Below are 20,077 nucleotides of genomic sequence, written 5' to 3'. Positions count from 1 at the left end.
TATTCATCGGCATTGCTGTTTGTCATTTAAAAAAAAAAATCTCTTTCGAATACTTGTTTGCATTTTTTCATTCTTTTGTTTTGCATTCAGCACATGTTTATAAGCATTTTTGGCCTCTAAAGTATAAACCAACATCTCCATGTGGTTTTGCCTCCACCATAAAATTGGAGATCAGATTTCCTTGTCACTAAAAACTACAAATGTGTTTTTCGGGACAGTGCGCTGGCCATAAGAAAATGCAGTTGAAAGTGCAATTAAGCAGCGGCCTGTAAAAACAGCTCATGTTATCCGGTACCAAAGGAATTCGTCGTAGCCGCTGCGCCCCCGCTGCGCCCCGTTCACCACGCACATTTTTGCGACCTCGGGCCTGATATGACCAATCCCCTGGCACATCAGCGCGGCCAAACTTCCTCTTTGATCGCTCGCTGTCTTTCATCTTTACAAGGTCATATTCCTCGCTCTTCTGCACGCCTCCGCGAGACCCCCCCTCTGCTTTCCCCAATTCGACCCTGGTGCAACTTTACAGTGCTGCGTGTACATTTTTTTTTTTTTTTTGTAAGGGGGAGCTGTTGCAGTTATTTGCGCCAGGCAGGTAGCCGTCACATTAAATTAGCCCAAGCTGTCCCCTCCGGCAAGTGCAACCACCTGACACACCTGGAGCCTAAAGGGAGAAGGGATGTAAAGGGGCACAAGCCCAGCAGGTACAAGGCCTTTACAAGGACCCTAATGAGGGCCCGCTAGATGCGGGGGGCCTTGGGGGTTGGGGACATTCTGGTCTGGTGTGGCGCACGTGTCGTCTCAGCTGTGATCATTTCAGTGCTACTGTCACAGTGTTTGAGTTTCTTTATTTGGATTATGTCGCGATGCAGTGCAATGGATCATCAAATCAAGTCGAATTAGGTTTGGTTATTGCATCACTATGGAAAACATTTTGATATTGAAACGTGCTAAAAATTAGTCTTTTAGGATCATCAAAATAGGACAGCCGCTTTATATTATGACAAGGCGTGCCTTTGAGAAAATCCAGAAGAGATCCACTGTGGTTGTTTTTGACCATGTGTCTATCGTTACTCGATTTCAATGATTCTCAAAGTGTGGTGCATGTTGGTCAGGATTGGTGGTACTTTTTTTCTTTGGAGTGGAAACAATGCTCAATTTCAGGGGTGTCAAACTCATTTTTGTCGCGGGCCACATTGACGTGACCGTTTTCCCTGGAGTGCCGTTATGACCGTGAAAGCATTTAAATAAGTCAAGAAGAATGGTTGATTCAACGATAGTTTAAGTTACTATAATGAGGGGTTTGGTAACAAGAAATGCTTACAATATCTCTCATATTTATTACATATGAGAAGTTGAAAATTTGGTCCAGATTTTAGCAATCATGGTAGAAGTTGACATGTTTGATTTGTTTTTGCGGGCCGCGTAAAATGATGTGGCGGGCCAGATCTGCCCCCCCGGGCCTTCAGTTTGACACCTGTGCTCTATTTGATTGCAAACGCGAGCTCATAGGTGGTAATGATCAAGTGTAATTTGTTTGGCTTGTTTGGCTCCAGTATATGCATCGTACTGTTTCTTCAAGCTCCAAATGTAATCGTCTGACTTTTCTGTAGGCTTCTCAAATGACTGACACAAGCCACCTAATAACTCTGTCAAATACTCGTATAAGTGGAGCTCTCCGGTGGCGTGTCGAGGCCGCAACAGAAGGGCTGACGTTTTTACCACCTTTTCCTAAAGTTTCTCTGTGGGCAGCGTTTAAAGGGACCGGCTTATTTCACTGTGCATCCATTACAGAGCCGCCCCGTCGAAGCCAAGAAAGGTCTCTTGATTTAGATACGCGATGAGCGGATGCCATCTTTACGGACATGATCAGAGAGTTCATGTCCTCTCAATCGTGGCCAAACCAGAGCACGTTTATGCGGGGCCATGTCTTCTCTACCTGCCGTTTGGGAAGTGTCAGTGCAATATTATGTTTTACGACACCATTAGCCATGTGAGCTGGGGAGTGTCTAAGTGGGGCCAATGCAATTAGCATGCCAAGTGGCCATTTATGATTGGTGTAAAGGCGCCCGATCGCGCCCCAGTACAAAAATAAGCGCGGGTTCCAATTTAGCGCCTAATGAACAGCAGGGGGTTAGGTTAATATTTTTAGGCAGCATTTATGGACGGGATTAAACCCTCTGCGTGAATAAATGGGTCAAAGGCAGGATACTTAAAGAATGATGTGTTGCCAGATGCTATTGCCCACATCCACTAGCGGTGTCGTTCACCTTTGCGTTGTCCTTATTTGACAACTTAAAACTTGGGGCCGATTCGTCTCCATTCAGTGTTTGCCACAGTGGGAGGGGGCGGGGCAAGACTCAAAACTTTTCTTACTTGTTTTCTCCCCAGCTTGTGTCACCTTGACAGGTCATTTCTCTGTTGAGGGGGAAGTGCGACAATCTTTCCAGTTGCGTCTGCTCGGAGCCATGTCGAACCCTGATGCTCACCTTAGATAGATAATAGAGTTCAAATCGACATCGCAATCTCGTAGAATGCAATTTTTCTAATTGCAAAGGCCACAATTTAAAAAAAAAAAACGTTTTTTGTGGGTTGCCAGGTTTGAATTTAATGCATGAGGTTGTCATAAATACAAGGGAAGAGGACCTTGAAAAAAAAAAAAAAAAGAAATCTCACTAGTGAGAGGGGGTGGAAAGAATTCATTTCAACACGGGTGGTTCCCAACACCACTTAATTGATATATTTGTGTTTTTTTATTGCTGCGTTTTCTTTCTCTCACCGCCACCCACCCGCACATTTTGCTTTTTCCGCCCACACCGGCATCATCAAAACCCTGTCAAAGGTTCAATCTGGGAGACAGCGGGTGAGGCAGAGCGGCAGGTTGCGGGGACGCTTTGCGGGAAACACCGCCAACACGGTGCGCGGCGGCGTCCCTTCAGCCGAGCGCACTTCAAAGCCTGTTTTGCACTTGTACTGTCAACATTTGGGAGGGGAGCGGAGAGGAGCGAGGGTGGAGCAGCCTTTGAGCACCGCTGGGTCTTTACCCAGCGCCTTTCTTGTTGTCTGTGTTCCCTTCAAGCTTCCCCCCTCAACGCTACCAAATTGCTTACGTGCTTGCCACAATTTACTTTCACCCAATTGCCGATTTTGCTTTTGTTTTGCTAACGCCCCACTTTCTCCTCGCCTCCGCTACCTTTTTTCGTCTGTTTTGTACTTTAACTAGCGCTCGTTGTCGGCATTATTTTGCCGTGTATGTTATTATAGGTGAGGCGAGCAGGGAGCCAAGGGTATAGCATCAGGCAGGCCTGTCACCTGTGAGGCGGATTTGAACCCATGTGACGCACAAGCGCCGTTCTTTTCTTTCCCGGCTGGCAGCTCTTCACAGACAGCCAAAGATTGTTTGATTGAGATATTGTTTTGTTTTTTTTCCCCTCCCTCACCTTTTTGTTTTTGTCAATCCCCTTCACTTCTTTTTACCGACAAGGAAACTTTTCTTTGTTTGTATGTGCACGCAAAGTTTTTGTGTTTGGACAGGAATGTCAGCGCGCGGATTTAAATTGCCACTTTCCCTTTTTTTTTTCCTGCTGTTGTAGGCGTTTGGCCGTATAATGGGACCGCTAACAGCCTGCGATTCTGTTAAATAGCTGTCCTAGTCTTTTAGCTTTACTGAGATGTGTAAAATAACACACTGTGTGGATATTAGCGACATACTATTGGACGCTTTGTTTTTCGGCGATGAGTGGTTTGATTAGACTTTTTGTGATTATGCTGACACTCAGGAAAGCGGAAAGACACGTCTTTTGACATGTAAAGACGGACATGTAAAAGGCATTCCAACGTCACGGATGCATCAGCCAATCAAAAATGCCATGTTGTCTCATATGAACACAACAGAAATGACATTTCCCGGTAGGATGCAAGATCCAGCCACTATATCAGTGTTGTGTCCAAGGACTTGACTCCGAGGCCAAGGCCAAGGCCAAGGACTTGGAAAATTTTCCGAGGCAAGGCCAAAGCCAAGGACTTGAGAAATTTTCCGAGGCCAAGGCCAAGGACCAAGGACTGATTTTGAAGCTGAGTCCTAGCCGAGGACATGTATAAAACAATGCTATCATACCACTTGGCAGGTCTTCATGATTTGCAACACCCCTCCATCATAACCCCTTGCACTCCCTAACGCTTGAATGAAGTGTTTTTATTCAAAGAGTAGAACAGTCAGGGTACGTGTTATTTATGCTGAGAAAAACAAAAAAGCACATGATATACATTTATGAATTAATGTTTTAGTCCAGTAGTTTCTTAATATGAAGTAAATCAACACTCAACAGGCACGGAAGACAAGTTGAGAAATGACTTTGCATAGAAGTCAATCACTGAGTGCAGAAAAAGCAGTAATCTCTGCAGTGATAATTTTACAGTTTACCGGCAGCGAGTCCCAGGGATTCGCTGATCAGAAAAGTATGAGTCCCATTATGCATTGAGAGAGTCCCAAATTTCGAATTCTGAAATGGTCTACTTATTCAATTGTATATGATAATAACACAAATAACAACATATACATACAATTATAAACAAATGCTGCAAAAATTTAAATAATTCAGTAGCAGGCCTGAGGATTACGGAAATTCATGGTAACCGTTTTTCGGTTCCGTCGGATTACCCAATGGGAACCCATGGTAACTAATGTTGGGTTCCGTAAACGTTCATCATGGGAACCCATTTTTCTATTTTGACTGATATTCATAATCAAGAATTCTGACACTCAAAAGTATAATGTTTCAAGGGTCAATGTTTGAAAACGATGCATTAACAATGAACATTACATCAGTAGCTGTGTACTCCAGGTTTATTCCAAAAAATAAATGGATCAAAAACTGGTGTACTCATGTGGCATCATCAGAGTATTTTTTCCAATCTCACACTGCAAAGATTAATTTACTGGTAATCATTAATACAGGTAAGTATTGATCTATGATCAATTTGACGAAAGAATTTAACACACATCATCATGAGTTCTACCAACAGTTAACATTCGCATTACTACACCTTGTGACGAAGGTTTTATTCATAAAGTTACCATGCTACAACCAGTAAATTATAGAATAACCAATACCGTTTCATAATATTTTTCATAACCATTAGCCTACAAATCTAATGACCAACTTGCCTCGTAATCGTGCCTCTTGTCGTATCTTGCTCTCGTGTTCTGTGCATACAGTACATTTCAGGTGAGTTTAGTGATACGCCCTTTGGACGATTCATACGAAAAATCAGACTGGCATTCCCATTTCTTAAATGTCGTAATTAGTAGACATTTGTGAGTTTTTTTTCGCCGCCATCTCAAACTTTCATCCAGTTTGCGGACTAAAATATCCCAGTCAGCAAAATTGGTCTGGCCCAGCTCTGGGGCAGACACGGCACGTACACTCGGCCCACATACCTCAATGAATGACGGTCCTGCAGTGGCCCACGTCTGGCATCCATGATGTGGGCCGCATTCGGCCCAGATCTGAGCCCCATTGTAAAACCATATCTGGCCCTACTCCGGCCCAACGCTGGGTCAGAACAGGTTCCTGATATCAGCCTGAATTCAACCTCAATGAAGCCACATCTTTCATGAGCCATATTTGACCCACATTAAAAAAAAGTCTCAAAAACGAATAAAAATATGTTTATTGTCACAATTTGTGAACCTCACATATAACTCCACATGCACTGGGAAAATGCACTTTTCTTTATTTAACAGTGAACACAAAGTCCAAATTGGGATGCAGCTTACTCTTGAACGGTATTTTTCTGTCCATCAAATTGTTGCGCTCTCCATGTTCTTTTCTTCTCATGCTCTCCTTCCTGTCACCATCCTGATCAGGAGCCAGATGTAGCCATCTTTTGATTGTGACATAAATTTCCTGGTCTGAGGCCCAAGATGTTAGGCTGTTAGGTCTCACAGCAGCTGTAAGAACTGTAAGAAAACAAGAATGGACAGTGTGTTAGGAAAACAAACATTTGTACATGTCATGAACAATGAATAGTCAGTAAAAATAATCCCTGAAATTTCTTATAATGATAATAATAAACCATTTCATTTATAAGCGTCTTTCAAGACACTTTAGGACACTTTACAAACAAAACTAAACGAGGTGTGACGCTGTGGGGCGGAATATTTGCCACCAAAAACTAAACGTGAATAACTTTTAAATAGTTTATACTGAATTTGAATTACGTGAATTGAAGGTCAGTGGCTCGGATAATGGATGGATTTGTATATTTTACTCTGAATCATATTGAATAACTGAATCTGAATTGTACAATCTGAATTTGAAACGATAGACTTTTTTTTCTTTGAAACTGTATTTGATCCTCACTGAAAATTAAATTCTGTTTATTTTCATATTCAGTCTTACAAATACAAAACAACGTTTTTTTTCAACGTCAGATTTTGTTTTTGAATTGAGGTACTAAGTTTTAAATTAACTTTATGGTCAAGTATGAAGTATCCGGTTTGTATTGCAGCAAACGGAATCAAAATTAATATAATTGTATTTCAGTGCAGAAAGGGTTTTAGCAGCACCTCTGACTGTTCAATCACCGACATTTTCACAAGTGATGTGTCGGTCGCGAACGAGCCAGTACAAAGAGGCTCTTTGAAGTGAATGATGAGCCGTTTTTAGCCGAAAAAAACGACCATGTAGAGTAAGGTGTTTTTAGCCAAAAAAACCCCACCGTGTATAGTAAGGTGTTTTGAGCCGAAAAAAACGACCATGAATAGTAAGGCGTTTTAACAAAAAAAAAAACACGACGATTTATAGTAAGGCGTTTTTAGACGAAAACTAACGACCATGTAGAGTAAGGTGTTTTTAGCCAAAAAACCCCCACCGTGTATAGTAAGGTGTTTTGAGCCGAAAAAAACGACCATGAATAGTAAGGCGTTTTAACAAAAAAAAACGACGATTTATAGTAAGGCGTTTTTCGACGAAAAAAACGACCATAAATAGTAAGGTGTTTTGAGCCGGAAAAAACGACCATGTATAGTAAGGCGTTTTTCAACGAAAAAAACCCAACCATGTATAGTAAGGCGTTTTAACCCGAAAAAACCGACCATTTATAGGAAGGCGTTTTTAGCCGGAAAAAAAACGACCATGTTTAGTAAGGCGTTTTTAGACGAAAAAAACGACCATGCGTTTTAACCCGAAAAAAACGACCATGTATAGTAAGGCGTTTTTAGCCGAAAAAAAAACGACCATGTTTAGTAAGGCATTTTTAGCCGGAAAAAAACGACCATGTATAGTAAGGCGTTTTTCAACGAAAAAAAACCAACCATGTATAGTAAGGCGTTTTTAGCCGAAAAAAACAACCATGTAAAGTAAGGCGTTTTTAGCCGAAAAAGATGACCATGTAAAGTATATAGTAAGGCGTTTTTAGCCGAAAAAAACGACCATGAATAGTAAGGCGTTTTAACAAAAAAAGAAATTGACGATTTATAGTAAGGCGTTTTTAGACGAAAAGAAATGACCATGTGTAGTAAGGCGTTTTTCGACGAAAAAAACGACCATAAATAGTAAGGCCTTTTTCGACGAAAAAAACGACCATGAATAGTAAGGTGTTTTGAGCCGAAAAAACCGACCATGAATAGTAAGGCGTTTTAACAAAAAAAAAAAAACGACCATGTATAGTAAGGTGTTTTTAGCCGGAAAAAAAAAACGACCATGTATAGTAAGGCATTTTTGGACTAAATTTTTAGCCGAAAAAAACGACCATGTATAGTAAGGCGTTTTAACCCGAAAAAATCGACCATGTATGGTAAGGCGTTTTTAGCCGAAAAAAACCGACCATGTAAGGCGTTTTTAGCCGAAAAAAAACGACCATGTATAGGAAGGCGATTTTCAACGAAAAAAACCAACCATGTATAGTAAGGCGTTTTAACCCAAAAAAAAACGACCATGTATAGGAAGGCGATTTTCAACGAAAAAAACCAACCATGTATAGTAAGGCGTTTTTAGCCGAAAAAAAACCGACCATGTTTAGTAAGGCGTTTTTAGCCGAAAAAAACGACCATGTATAGTAAGGCGTTTTAACCCGAAAAAAACGACCATGTATAGTAAGGCGTTTTTAGCCCCAAAAAAAACGACCATGTATAGTAAGGCATTTTTGGACAAAACTTTTAGCTGAAAAAAACGACCATGTATAGTAAGGCATTTTTAGCCGAAAAAAACGACCATGTATAGTAAGGCGTTTTTGACCGAAAAAAACGACCATGTATAGTAAGGCATTTTTAGCCGAAAAAAAAACGACCATGTATAGTAAGGCATTTTTGACCAAAAAAACGACCATGTATAGTAAGGTGTTTTTAGCCGAAAAAAACGACCATGTATAGTAAGGCCTTTTTGGACGAAAAAACCCCACCATGTATAGTAAGGCATTTTTGGACGAAATTTTTAGCCGAAAAAAACGACCATGTATAGTAAGGCGTTTTTGACCAAAAAAACGACCATGTATAGTAAGGCATTTTTAGCAGAAAAAAACGACCATGTATAGTAAGGCGTTTTTAACCGAAAAAAACGACCATGTATAGGCAGGCATTTTTGGACGAAATTTTTAGCTGAAAAAAAACGACCATGTATAGTAAGGCGTTTTAGCCGGAAAAAAACGACCATGTATAGTAAGGCGTTTTTGGATGAAATTTTTAGCCGAAAAAAACGACCATGTATAGTAAGCCGTTTTTCGATGAAAAAAACGACCATGTATAGTAAGGCGTTTTTAGCCGAAAAAAACGACCATGTATAGTAAGGCGTTTTTAACCGAAAAAAATGACCATGTTCAGGCAGGCGTTTTTGGACGAAATTTTTAGCTGAAAAAAACGACCATGTATAGCAAGGCCTTTTTGGACGAAAAAAACGACCATGTATAGAAAGGCATTTTTGGACAAAATTTTTAGCCGAAAAAAACGACCATGTATAGTAAGGCCTTTTTGGACGAAAAAAACGACAATGTATAGTAAGGCAATTTTGGACGAAATTTTTAGCCGATAAAAACGACCTCGTATAGTAAGGCGTTTTTAGCCGAAAAAAACGACCATGTATAGTAAGGCGTTTTTAGCCGAAAAAAGCGACCATGTATAGTAAGGCATTTTTGGACAAATTTTTTAGCCGAAAAAAAGACCATGTACAGTAAGGCGTTTTTAGCCGAAAAAAAACAACCATGTATAGTAAGGCGTTTTCAGCCGAAAGCCGAAAAAAACGACCATGTATAGTAAGGCGTTTTTAGCCGAAAAAAGCGACCATGTATAGTAAGGCCTTTTTGGACGAAAAAAACGACCATGTATAAAGGCGTTTTTAGCCCAAAAAAACTACCATGTATAGTAAGGCATTTTTGGACAAATTTTTTAGCCGATTTTTAGCCGAAAAAAACCCCGACCATGTATAGTCACTCTGTGTGGTGCTTTGGCTCAGTGGTAGAGTGATGGCGTGCCACACAAGAGGTTGAGTGTTCGATCCCTGGTTGTTGCAACAATGTCTACTCTTTAACCACCATATACAACTTATTTGAGGAAAAACACAAAACAACCCAAAGGTTCATTGCGGTGGGTTAGCTCAGTGGTAGAAAGCTGAAGTCCCAAATCCAGCGGTTGGGTGTTCGATTCCCAGTGTTTGCAACAAGGTCACATCTGTCTTTAACCACCATTTGCAGCTTTATTGATGACAACACAAAACACACAAGAAGTTATGTGGTGGTGTGGCTCAGGGGTAGAGAAACCAGGTCCCAAACTAGCGGTTGGGTGTTCAATCCCCAGAGGTTGCAACCATATCCCTTCATTCTTTGACCAACATGATAAGTAAGGCTTATTAAAGTCGTTTTTTTCGGTTAAAAATTTCATCCAAAAACGCCTTACTATACATGGTCGGGTTTTTTTCGGCTAAAAACGCCTTACTTTACATGGTCGTTTTTTTCAGAAAAAAACGCCTTATTATAGATACATGGTCGTTTTTTTCAGGTAAAAAGGCCTTACTATACATGGTCGTTTTTTTCGGCTAAAAATTTTGTCCAAAAATGCCTTACTATACATGGTCGGGTTTTTTTCGGCTAAAAACGCCTTACTTTACATGGTCGTTTTTTTCAGAAAAAAACGCCTTATTATAGATACATGGTCGTTTTTTTCAGGTAAAAAGGCCTTACTATACATGGTCTTTTTTTTCGGCTAAAAATTTTGTCCAAAAATGCCTTACTATACATGGTCGGGTTTTTTTCGGCTAAAAACGCCTTACTTTACATGGTCGTTTTTTTCAGAAAAAAACGCCTTATTATAGATACATGGTCGTTTTTTTCAGGTAAAAAGGCCTTACTATACATGGTCGTTTTTTTCGGCTAAAAATTTTGTCCAAAAATGCCTTGCTATACATGGTCATTTTTTTCGTCCAAAAAGGCCTTGCTATACATAGTCGTTTTTTTCAGCTAAAAATTTCGTCCAAAAACGCCTGCCTAACATGTTCGTTTTTTTCGGTTAAAAACGCCTTACTATATATACATGGTCGTTTTTTCGGCTAAAAATTTCATCCAAAAACGCCTTTCTATACATGGTCGTTTTTTTCAGCTAAAAATTTTGTCCAAAAATGCCTTTCTATACATGGTCGTTTTTTTCGTCCAAAAAGGCCTTGCTATTATACGTGGTCGTTTTTTTCGGCTAAAAACGCCTTACTATACATGGTCGTTTTTTTCGGCTAAAAACGCCTTACTATACATGGTCGTTTTTTTCGGCTAAAAATGTCATCCAAAAACGCCTTACGATACATGGTCGGTTTTTTTCCGGCTAAAACGCCTTACTATACATGGTCGTTTTTTTCAGCAAAAAACGCCTTACTATACATGGTCGTTTTTTTCGGCTAAAAGATTCATCCAAAAACGCCTGCCTATACATTGTCGTTTTTTTCGGGTAAAATGGCCTTACTATACGTGGTCTTTTTTTTGGGCTAAAAACGCCTTACTATACATGGTCGTTTTTTTCGGCAAAAAATTTTGTCCAAAAATGCCTTACTATACATGGTCGTTTTTTTCGTCCAAAAGGGCCTTACTATATATGGTCGTTTTTTTCGGTTAAAAACGCCTTACTATACATGGTCGTTTTTTTCAGCAAAAAACGCCTTACTATTCATGGTCGTTTTTTTCGGCGAAAATTGCCTTACTACACATGGTCGTTTTTTTCGGCTCAAAACACCTTACTATACACGGTCGTTTTTTTTTGGGCAAAAAACGCCTTACTATTCATGGTCGTTTTTTTCGGCTCAAAACACCTTTCTATACATCAAGCCAGTGCCTCCTTTGCCACCCCTCGGCCCACATGCATTATGCCAGTGCCAACTCAAGGCCAGCTGTGCCAGCTTCATGCCGAATCTGGGACAGATGCCTTTGCTAACTGGGTAGCAACCCGCATGCGCACAGAACGTTATCTGTTGCATCCCCCCCCCCCCCCCCCAACACTGAAAATAAAAATAAAACAAAAGTAAATTAGAAGAAAGACACTCACACACCACACCACAAACACACATACAGGCACAGTGAAATCGCGAGTGACTTTTATGGTTAAACTATTTTTCGGTACCGTTAAAATGACGCCACGGAAACGACGTGCTACCGGTAACGATTGTTACTGTGAAATCCTCAGGCTTGCCGTAGTTTTTTTTTGTTTGTTTATTTGTTTGTTTTGACTGAGAAATTTCCTTGCGTACTAAAAACGCACATTATTTGGAACTGTGCGTCCCGTGGGAAAATTATGCGTCTAGGACGCGGGACGCAGAGGTAACGAGATGGCTGAATCTCTAAACATTCTCTGAGTACTACTATTATTACCACTCCCACTAATACTACATTAATTAATTTAATACCTTCAACTTCACAATAATAATAAAAAATATTTAAATCAACCATGATTTTAAACTATGTACTATCAATATTCATTATTCCAAACATGAGAAAGCATTCAGCAAACATAACTGGAATCGAGCAAAAGGACTCCAAATCCCAACGGCCAAACCCAGAAGTGAAGTGCTGACATTATTGACTCCAGCTGTAACGCAAATTACTTGGTTCAAACAAACATTCTAGTGCGACCGCACAAACGTGACGACTGTGCAAAAATAACTAAATAAAAGACACCACTGTTACAGAAAGGCTTTACACGCTATTTAAACTGCCGATCGCGAACAGAACGAACCGTGATTGAAACTAACTGTGATGCCGCTCTTTACACGTTGTACTGACTGTCAGTGACAGCCCCGCCCCTCTTAAAGCGCCAGACAAAGTTATCAACGTGGGTTTCCCTGGATGGATTTTTTTTGATTTCTTTGTGATTTTTGCGGTCCTCTGGCCCACTTTATACCTGTGGACGAAGGATTAGGGGCTCTACTCCCTCGTTGTATCCGATGACCGGCAACCCGAGGCCAAGGCCAAGGACTTGACTCCGAGGCCAAGGACCAAGGACTTGACTCCGAGACCAAGGACTTGACTCCGAGGCCAAGGACCAAGGACTTGACTCCGAGGCCAAGGCCGAGGACCAAGGACCGCCCTTCGGTCCTCGAGCCGGTCCTCGAGGCCAAGGACCGGCTCGAGGAACACATCACTGCACTATATATATATATATATATATATATATATATATATATATATATATACTGTATATACATACATACACACACACACACCAGAATGCTAGATAATACTAGAAAATACTTCCCTGTATATGTATTTATTTATAATCACTGCCAGGTGCATGTTTCGGCAACAAATATTTTTTTGTTTAGGTTTGTCTCCAGTGTCTTAAAAAGTAGGCTACTTTCAGCGCTGCCTTTCTGCCATTATTGACAAATGTGTTGCAGTTGGACGTTAATGTCAGTGGAAATTGTTCGGGTCAAACCAACAAGAACCGAACTTCGTTTTCTACTGAACTCTGGCGAGAACATTTTGGTTCTCTCGCCAATATCTCTTGGGTATTGAATCAGCCATCGATGAACCGTCACGTCACTGATAGCTGTCTGCGCTGGCAGTCTGCCAGGATTGTTATAGGCCAACAACAGAACTGCCACTGTCGGCGCGCGCACACACACAGAGGGTCATATAAACCGCACTCAGCCCCCTGGGGGTTTTGCCCCGTTGTCTGCTTTCGTTGGCAGTGCTATAAAAGGATCCCCACCCACATGAGAACAGTATCTATCATCAGCCGGGTGTCCACATATCTCTGTCCGTCTCACCCATTTTCTATTCTTTGCTCTCATCGTTTTTCTCCCCCATCCATTTTCCTTTGTCGCTCACACAGTCGTGTGCCCTTCCCCCTATGATTTTTCTGTCCATCACACCTCTCTTGTTTTCTCCACCTGGATTATTTCCTCCCGCTCGCTCTTTTTCCATTAGCGATTACCTGATTGAACCTTTCATTGACACCGAGGAGCATCGAGATCCGAACCATAGCCCGCTTGCGTGTAACAGGTTCTCGTGAGTGTCATTGTGTACGATACATACCGTTGATTTTGTGTCCGTCTTCATATTTGGGCATACACACACACACACACACACATGATGTGTGTGTGTGTGTGTGTGTATTCTTATCCTCACGCCGTGGATAGCGATAGCGCTTCCCTCAACCAGCAGAAGGAGATGAAAGCATGTTCAGCCATCACTCACCAGCGACTACTCTTGCTTGTCCACCACAAGACAGAACACAGCGAACACACTGACGCCAACTTGTTTTCGATGCGGAAAATCAGAGAGGACGTCAGTCAGTCAGACAGGCGGAGTAGCCGACAGTACATCCGCCTCGCAGGAATCCCCCAGACTGGCTTGCGGTGATGTGCTTGTTCATCCTGGCTAGCTCTGATCAGCGATCTGCCGGGATTGTCATGTATGCATCTATGAGCGTGTGTGTGGAAGTGCCTGTCAAATGATGGACACTGTCTAAATGTCCATCATTTGAGACAGGGGTGTCCAAACTTTTTTTGTTTAACATCAAGAACAGCACAAAGAAAAAAAATAAAGCTGCAGGGACCGCTTTGCCTAAATCTCCTGTGTATTGGGTAATTGCACTTTCAACCACTAGATGGTGGCACAACTATTAATTTGAGACAATGTCAATTTGAAAGAAGAAGAAGAACAGAGCCGGAAGTCGTGTATTTCATTTTTAATGTAATCCTGCTTTTTAAGCCTACGGGAAGCAACAGCTGTAGCTTCATTTTGTAATGCACTTTTTTGGGCAAGATTATTGTTCCATATTGTGATCTGATAAGTTTGGTAGGATGCTGTCAAGTCATTAAATTTTCTTTTAACCAATTAATCGCATGATTTTCCATCATTAATTGTGAGTAATCACATTTTTCTACTTCTGCCCACGAGTACCACACTCCAGGCAGCAGTGTTGATTTGCCAGGCCCAGTTGAGGGAACTTGAGTAGGGTTTTTAGCTCGGAGGTGATACGCCAAAGACAAAGAGCTTATTGTATCCGGCTTTGCAAAATGTGCAAAGTTCTTGAGATTTCGCGCGTCAAGTGTCAAGCAGGTAAAATTGGGTTCGATGTGCACCAATGTAGGCTGCATACAGGTCGTTTCCGTGATCGATCATACGGTGTGGTATTTCAAAGAAAGTCCTCAAAAGTTAGTCAGCGTGTAGTTGGTAGCGACGGTGAAACCCAAAGCCAAACAACACATTCAAAGGCTTCCAGTGGGTTGTTGTGCTCTTCTCTTGTGTCCCCCTCCTCTCCATGATGAGTCTGTTGTCTCTTGCAGGCTTTCCCATGAGCCCGTGCCCTGTCCTCTGTTTGATTGTGTGATCACTTCCCTTAGGCCACTGTTTCACATCTGTGGAAGCATGTGTTTATGGATATTCCGAGGGCTGAGTGTGTGTTTGTGTGTGTTGTAATCAGTGTGTAATCCCTTCCTTGAGGCCACTGTTCCACACAGCTGGAGTCAGAGAGCCTCTGTAGGCTTGGTGTGCTATTCGAGCATCCTTGGCTCGCTCCACCTGACCGGGTGGCGTGTGCATGTGCGTGTGTGTTTTGTGCACTTACGTTTGTGTGTTTTAACAGGTGCAGTATCGAGAGCTGAAACTAGATCCCAATCCTAGTCCAAATAAAAGGAAGAAAAACAACCCCGGGTAAAAGTCTTCTCCTGTCCACTTCCTGTGTGCTGCTCCATGACTGGACTCTGTGGAGCAAGAGTGGGGGAGGGCCGGTTGAAACCCAACGTGATCCAGCTCGAACTTCTTCCTTTATGTCTGGTGTTATTCTCAGCGTCCATCAATGTGGCCTGTTGTGTAATTTTTGAAACAACAAAGAAATTGGATCATTCCTCTCCCCGTTTTGCCGAAATGATGGATCCGTATGTGCTTCATTTCTGGGTCGTCCTTGGATCACACAAAACGAGAGCCTGTTCCTCATGTCATGCACCAAAACAACATGAAGTGCACCGCTGTTGATCAGTAAAGAAGCCTCACGAATGTCCCTTTTTTTAGACTTGGTTGAAATGCCACCAAGATAACTTGGTGTCTTCCTCTCACACTCATGATGCCGCACTCTATGGCAGCCATTTGGACTGAACTAAACCGAAGTTTTGTTTTTCTGCACTTACACTAAATGTGTTTTTAAATGCATTTTGACTTCAAAACAGCAATTTTTGGGATGTATTTATTAATTTTTTAAAATTTGTGACGAATTACCAAGGGTCCTGGCTCACAATCTTTGATGTCCCACAAGGAATGAGTTTGAGTTCTTCCTCACCAAATTCATCCCAGCATGCAGTTATGGACCTTGCGTCGTGCTCTGGGCAGGAGAAAACTCCCCAAACTCCTCCTAATAGTTGGGAGCATGCAGTTGTCCAAAATGTCTTGGGATGATAAAACTCAATGGTTCAAAGTCGATACAAGATCACACAACCCCACCCACGTGTATGCACGGCAGACGTGCACGTGCTCACACAAAGACACTTTTAAGTCTTTTTTTTTCCTAACATATATTCAAGATATTTTAATTTATTGCATCAAGGAATTGGTTGTCTTTTTGTAAATAAAATAAAAATATGAGTTAAGAGTTTTGTTTTTTATTAAATAATTGGTGAGTTAATTCACTCATTTCCCACCATGCAGCATGCATGAAAAACTCGAGGACCACTGCATGAAAATGAACGGGATGTCGGCATTTTGGTTTTAAGCAGCCATTTTGTCATTTCCAGGGCTTGTACTTTGACAAATGCGAGTAAACTTGCTCAAGGGCACCTCAACAGTAGACTAGCATCACTTCAACAAGTTGACATTTTGTCTCAAACAAGTTTAATCCGCTTTCAAAATCCTTTCAGATAAGCATCTGTTCTTATTGTGACTCTTGACTCTAAACTAGAGCGGAACAATACACGACTCCATGAAACCATTTTGGATGAATTAGAAAAGAAGAAATTGTGAGCCAGGCTGTCTTGTAAAGGGGGGGGGGGGCGAGTGTGGTTGTGGAGCGGGCCTTCTGCAACACCACATTTTACCTTCTGTATGTCTCCTAACATGTTCCAAAACGGAGTGCCCACTTATTTCTGTATTTAGTTTACAACAACACTGTTTTTGGACATTTGCAAGCAAACCAAAGTGTTTCATGTCATTTGCATTTCAAAGCTATAAATCGGGGGTGTCCAAACTTCGACCCGGGGCCCAATTGCGCAGGCTGCGGTTTATACTAAAATTCACATTTAATTACACCCATGTCGTTTTTACTTACACTGTGATACTTTCCAACTCCCCCGCCTCACACCACACCAAAAACCCATCGTCTCGTTTCCCAACTAAAATTGTGAAATAAATAAATAATTCACTCACATACATTGCATTGAATAACGAAGGTGAAGAATGTCAAATCTTGTATGCGGCCCGCGCAGTATAACACTTGGACACCCCTGCTATAAATGAATGTATCATCAGACTGTAAAAGAAAGGAAAAAAAAACAACATTTGCACCCACTTGAATGGAGACTATTTTTGAACTCTACGTGTACATAGCTTAGTCCTTATTAACTGATGGTTATATTTTATACTGTATGCTTGTGAATGGTCTGCTATTTTCACTGTAAAGTACGTATCTGTATGCCTGCCTCATTTTCCAAGACGTCTTTTTAATTGTGTGTCTGGCTGCAATGTTTGTGCCTGCCTTGCAAACATCACCGTCATGCGTTCAACCGTGACATCATGTGACCGCGGGAAAACTGCAGGAGCTCAGGTGGGCTGGCTCACTTCAACTATAGTCAATTGTTGTCTCGCGGAAATGAATTGCATCTGATGTATGTTGATGAAGAAAAAAAACCTGGTAATAAATTTGTTATTATCTTTGCTCGGGCTGAATTATGCAAATGTATTCCCCCCACACCCCCATTAAACGGCTTTTCTAATGGATCGAATTAGATTGGCAAAATACCGTATGCTTAAAGGAATCGTGAATGCTGCTAGGACAGTAGAGCAAATATTTCACTATTTTATGATAATTTTCCTGATTGCAGCTTGTCGCTACGAAAAGTCAAATTTGACAATGTAGAATGAAATAATACAGATATTAGACAGGAATGTCTGTGTTTAATGAATATAATACCCCTTTGAATTCAACTATAGAAAGTTTATTTCCATAGATTATGTACAAATATGTGTTCAGATGCGTTATTCAGGTCAGAAATACATTTTATTTTATTGTGAAATTCAAAAAACATCTAAGGTGACTGTGCAAAACAGAAATTAGCTTGAAGCAACAGTGAATAAATATTTTCTATGAAAAAATAAATAACCCCACTTTTGCTTGTATGTGCTGCTGTATTATAACTAACAAAAGTCTCAGGTTTGAAAAATGATGGAGCACAAGATAGTGAAACGTGTGCAAAAAATATACCGTCTCAATATACCGATATCTTTTTACCTCAGCGCGTTTATTTCAGCCAGGAGTATTTTTCCTTCAGATTGCAGATTTTCCAGCATCTGCAAGAGGAGCACCACATTCTCTCCTTTGGACTCCTTCACCGCTTTGCAGACGTGTGCCCAGTGCATCCCTCTGGCCAACTCCAGCAGAATCTCGGTGTCGCCTGCAATGCTTATGGCTCGCTGGTCCGTCCAGCCCAGTGTCACTCTTAGAAAGGAGTGCGCCTCCAGGGCGCGTGCCAGCGTGTGCCCTACGTCAGTGGAATGCTCGCAGCATGGCGGCCTCTTCTCTCGCTTGTAGCATACGATGAGATGCGCCAGCAGACAAGACCCCGCCTCCAGGAGGGCGTGGTTCAACACCTTTGTGGAATTCAGGCTGGAGTCGCCCGCTTGTGCGCTTCGGATAAGCGCCGCCCGCCAATGTATGTCGGTGACGAGCTCCAGCGCCGTGCGGCCCTTTTCGTCTGTTTGATGGAGGAGTTCAGAACCTGGATGAGATCATCATACATAATGTATTAGCGCTTAACGATTTGGAAAATAATCTTTTTTTTCTCATTTATTTGAAATGACAAACAAATACATTTTGTGGGGGAATTTAAATAGCTTTTATAACTCGATTTCTAGTATTGACTCTGAGTCCAATTTTGTGGAGTCTGACCGCCAGTGTCGAGCCTGCGAGTCAAGCGGGCCCTTTTGTTTGCGTTTGGAAACAAGCATTTTTTTGCAGCCACCTGCTCTCGAGGCCACTTGACTGCTCAGCCTCACCACTTGAGAGCCGAGCTCACAGCTCCATGTGTGACACACAAACAGGTGAAGAGCTGTCAAAAGCCATTTTGGGAGTTGTTGCCCATTGACACGGCACACTCGTGGTGGAAAAGGTAAAAGGCTACGCAAGTCACTTGCTTTGAAAGTGACACTTCAAAAAAATAGACGGGAACTAATGGCATGTGCAGTGGCTGTGGTCTGCCAAGGTCAGTGCTCATCTAGGTTGTCGTGATACAAAAAAAAAAAAAATGCAATCTGCATAACCATCTACATCGACAAACTTTTACCTCAGTGGGCACATTTTCAAATGTGCCGGTCAAACAGGGGCAGCCCTCAAGGATGTTAAGAGTGCGTTTGTTCAAAGAGGACATGCGTCAATATAATGCGTTGATATCCTTTTACCAGAACCAATGTTATCGCCACCTGAAATAAGTACTCATCATTTTGCTCCCACCATACTATCATTTAAAAAGAAAGAAAGGTAATGTTTATTCATGCATGCTTTAAAAAAAAAAAAAAAAAAAAAGCTGATTCTGTTCAGGCCCACGGGGCGCCACAGTTCATAGTTCCACCTTAAAAAAAACAGTCATGTTAATGTGATGCGACACTAACAAATTCAAATCATGTCACCTTCGTTCGTGTTCTATTTTAATGGCGTTAAACAAGACTGTTGGACGGCGGCAACAAATAGAAGTGAATGGATAATACAGTTAACCCAAACTATTCAAGGGGGATAGGGACCAGGTCCACCCACGGGAAGCAAAAGGTCACCTATCATTGACTGGAGGAATGAAAAAGAGAGAGAGAGAGAAAAAAAATTGCGAATATGCAGATGCCAAATCACAAGCACGCTGGGGTCCAATGTAATTAATTACAGTCGCTATGCTACTCAAACGCGAGTTGTCTTCCAGGAGGCTGTTTCCATCTTGTGCAACTTGCAATTGTTTTCAGGTTGTTGCCATTTTTCTGTCACTCCGATCATATTGCTTTTTTGGCAACGTCGGCGCCGGTCTTACCTCAAAAGGGCTTCTTGCATCCCCTGAAAAATGAGGCCAAGCGTTGCTCTGCTCACAAGATGCAGAACAAGACATTTCACAAACAGCTAGCGCACAAGCGTTAGCATGCGGACACCGTGGGGATATGGCGCGAGATGGATTTGCCGGACTTGAACACGTGGAAGCATTCTGATCAAAACTTGAAAAAAACACAGCAGTCTGTTTGTGTGTCTCATCTATATGAATGTTCACATCTCAAATGCCCCTAAAGTGCACTGGGGGAAGATAAAAGTCCTTTGGATTGACTGAATTCAAACATGCACATTAGTTGCACATGACTGAAGTGAGTGAAATGTCATTTCTGAGAAGAGGTGAAAGTGATGTCAGTTAACCACATTTCAATCATGTGC

General features: G+C 41.6%; 2 protein-coding genes across 2 annotated transcripts in view; one reads left to right on the top strand and one right to left on the bottom strand.

Annotated features, from left to right (window-relative positions):
* The window catches only part of mctp1a (multiple C2 domains, transmembrane 1a), a 94,292-nt gene extending 76,957 nt beyond the window's left edge, over positions 1-17,335 (top strand). The window contains exon 21 of the mRNA XM_086110968.1: positions 15,059-17,335. Within this exon, the coding sequence (XP_085967094.1) occupies positions 15,059-15,130 (72 nt within the window). The 3' untranslated portion in view covers positions 15,131-17,335. The remainder of the gene's footprint in view (positions 1-15,058) is intronic.
* Positions 5,704-20,077, bottom strand: part of slf1 (SMC5/6 complex localization factor 1) — a 36,311-nt gene continuing 21,937 nt past the window's right edge. The window contains exons 18-19 of the mRNA XM_086110970.1: positions 17,909-18,395; positions 5,704-5,959 (exon numbers count right to left, since the gene is read on the bottom strand). Of these exons, the coding sequence (XP_085967096.1) occupies positions 5,935-5,959; positions 17,909-18,395 (512 nt within the window). The 3' untranslated portion in view covers positions 5,704-5,934. The remainder of the gene's footprint in view (positions 5,960-17,908; positions 18,396-20,077) is intronic.

The sequence above is a fragment of the Hippocampus guttulatus genome, chromosome 5, assembly GCF_054856545.1.
Source record: "Hippocampus guttulatus isolate MCC_2025c chromosome 5, RoL_Hgut_1.0, whole genome shotgun sequence".
Taxonomy (NCBI): domain Eukaryota; kingdom Metazoa; phylum Chordata; class Actinopteri; order Syngnathiformes; family Syngnathidae; genus Hippocampus; species Hippocampus guttulatus.
The sequence above is the reverse complement of the archived record's forward strand: the minus strand, read 5'-3'. Positions and strand labels throughout refer to the sequence as shown.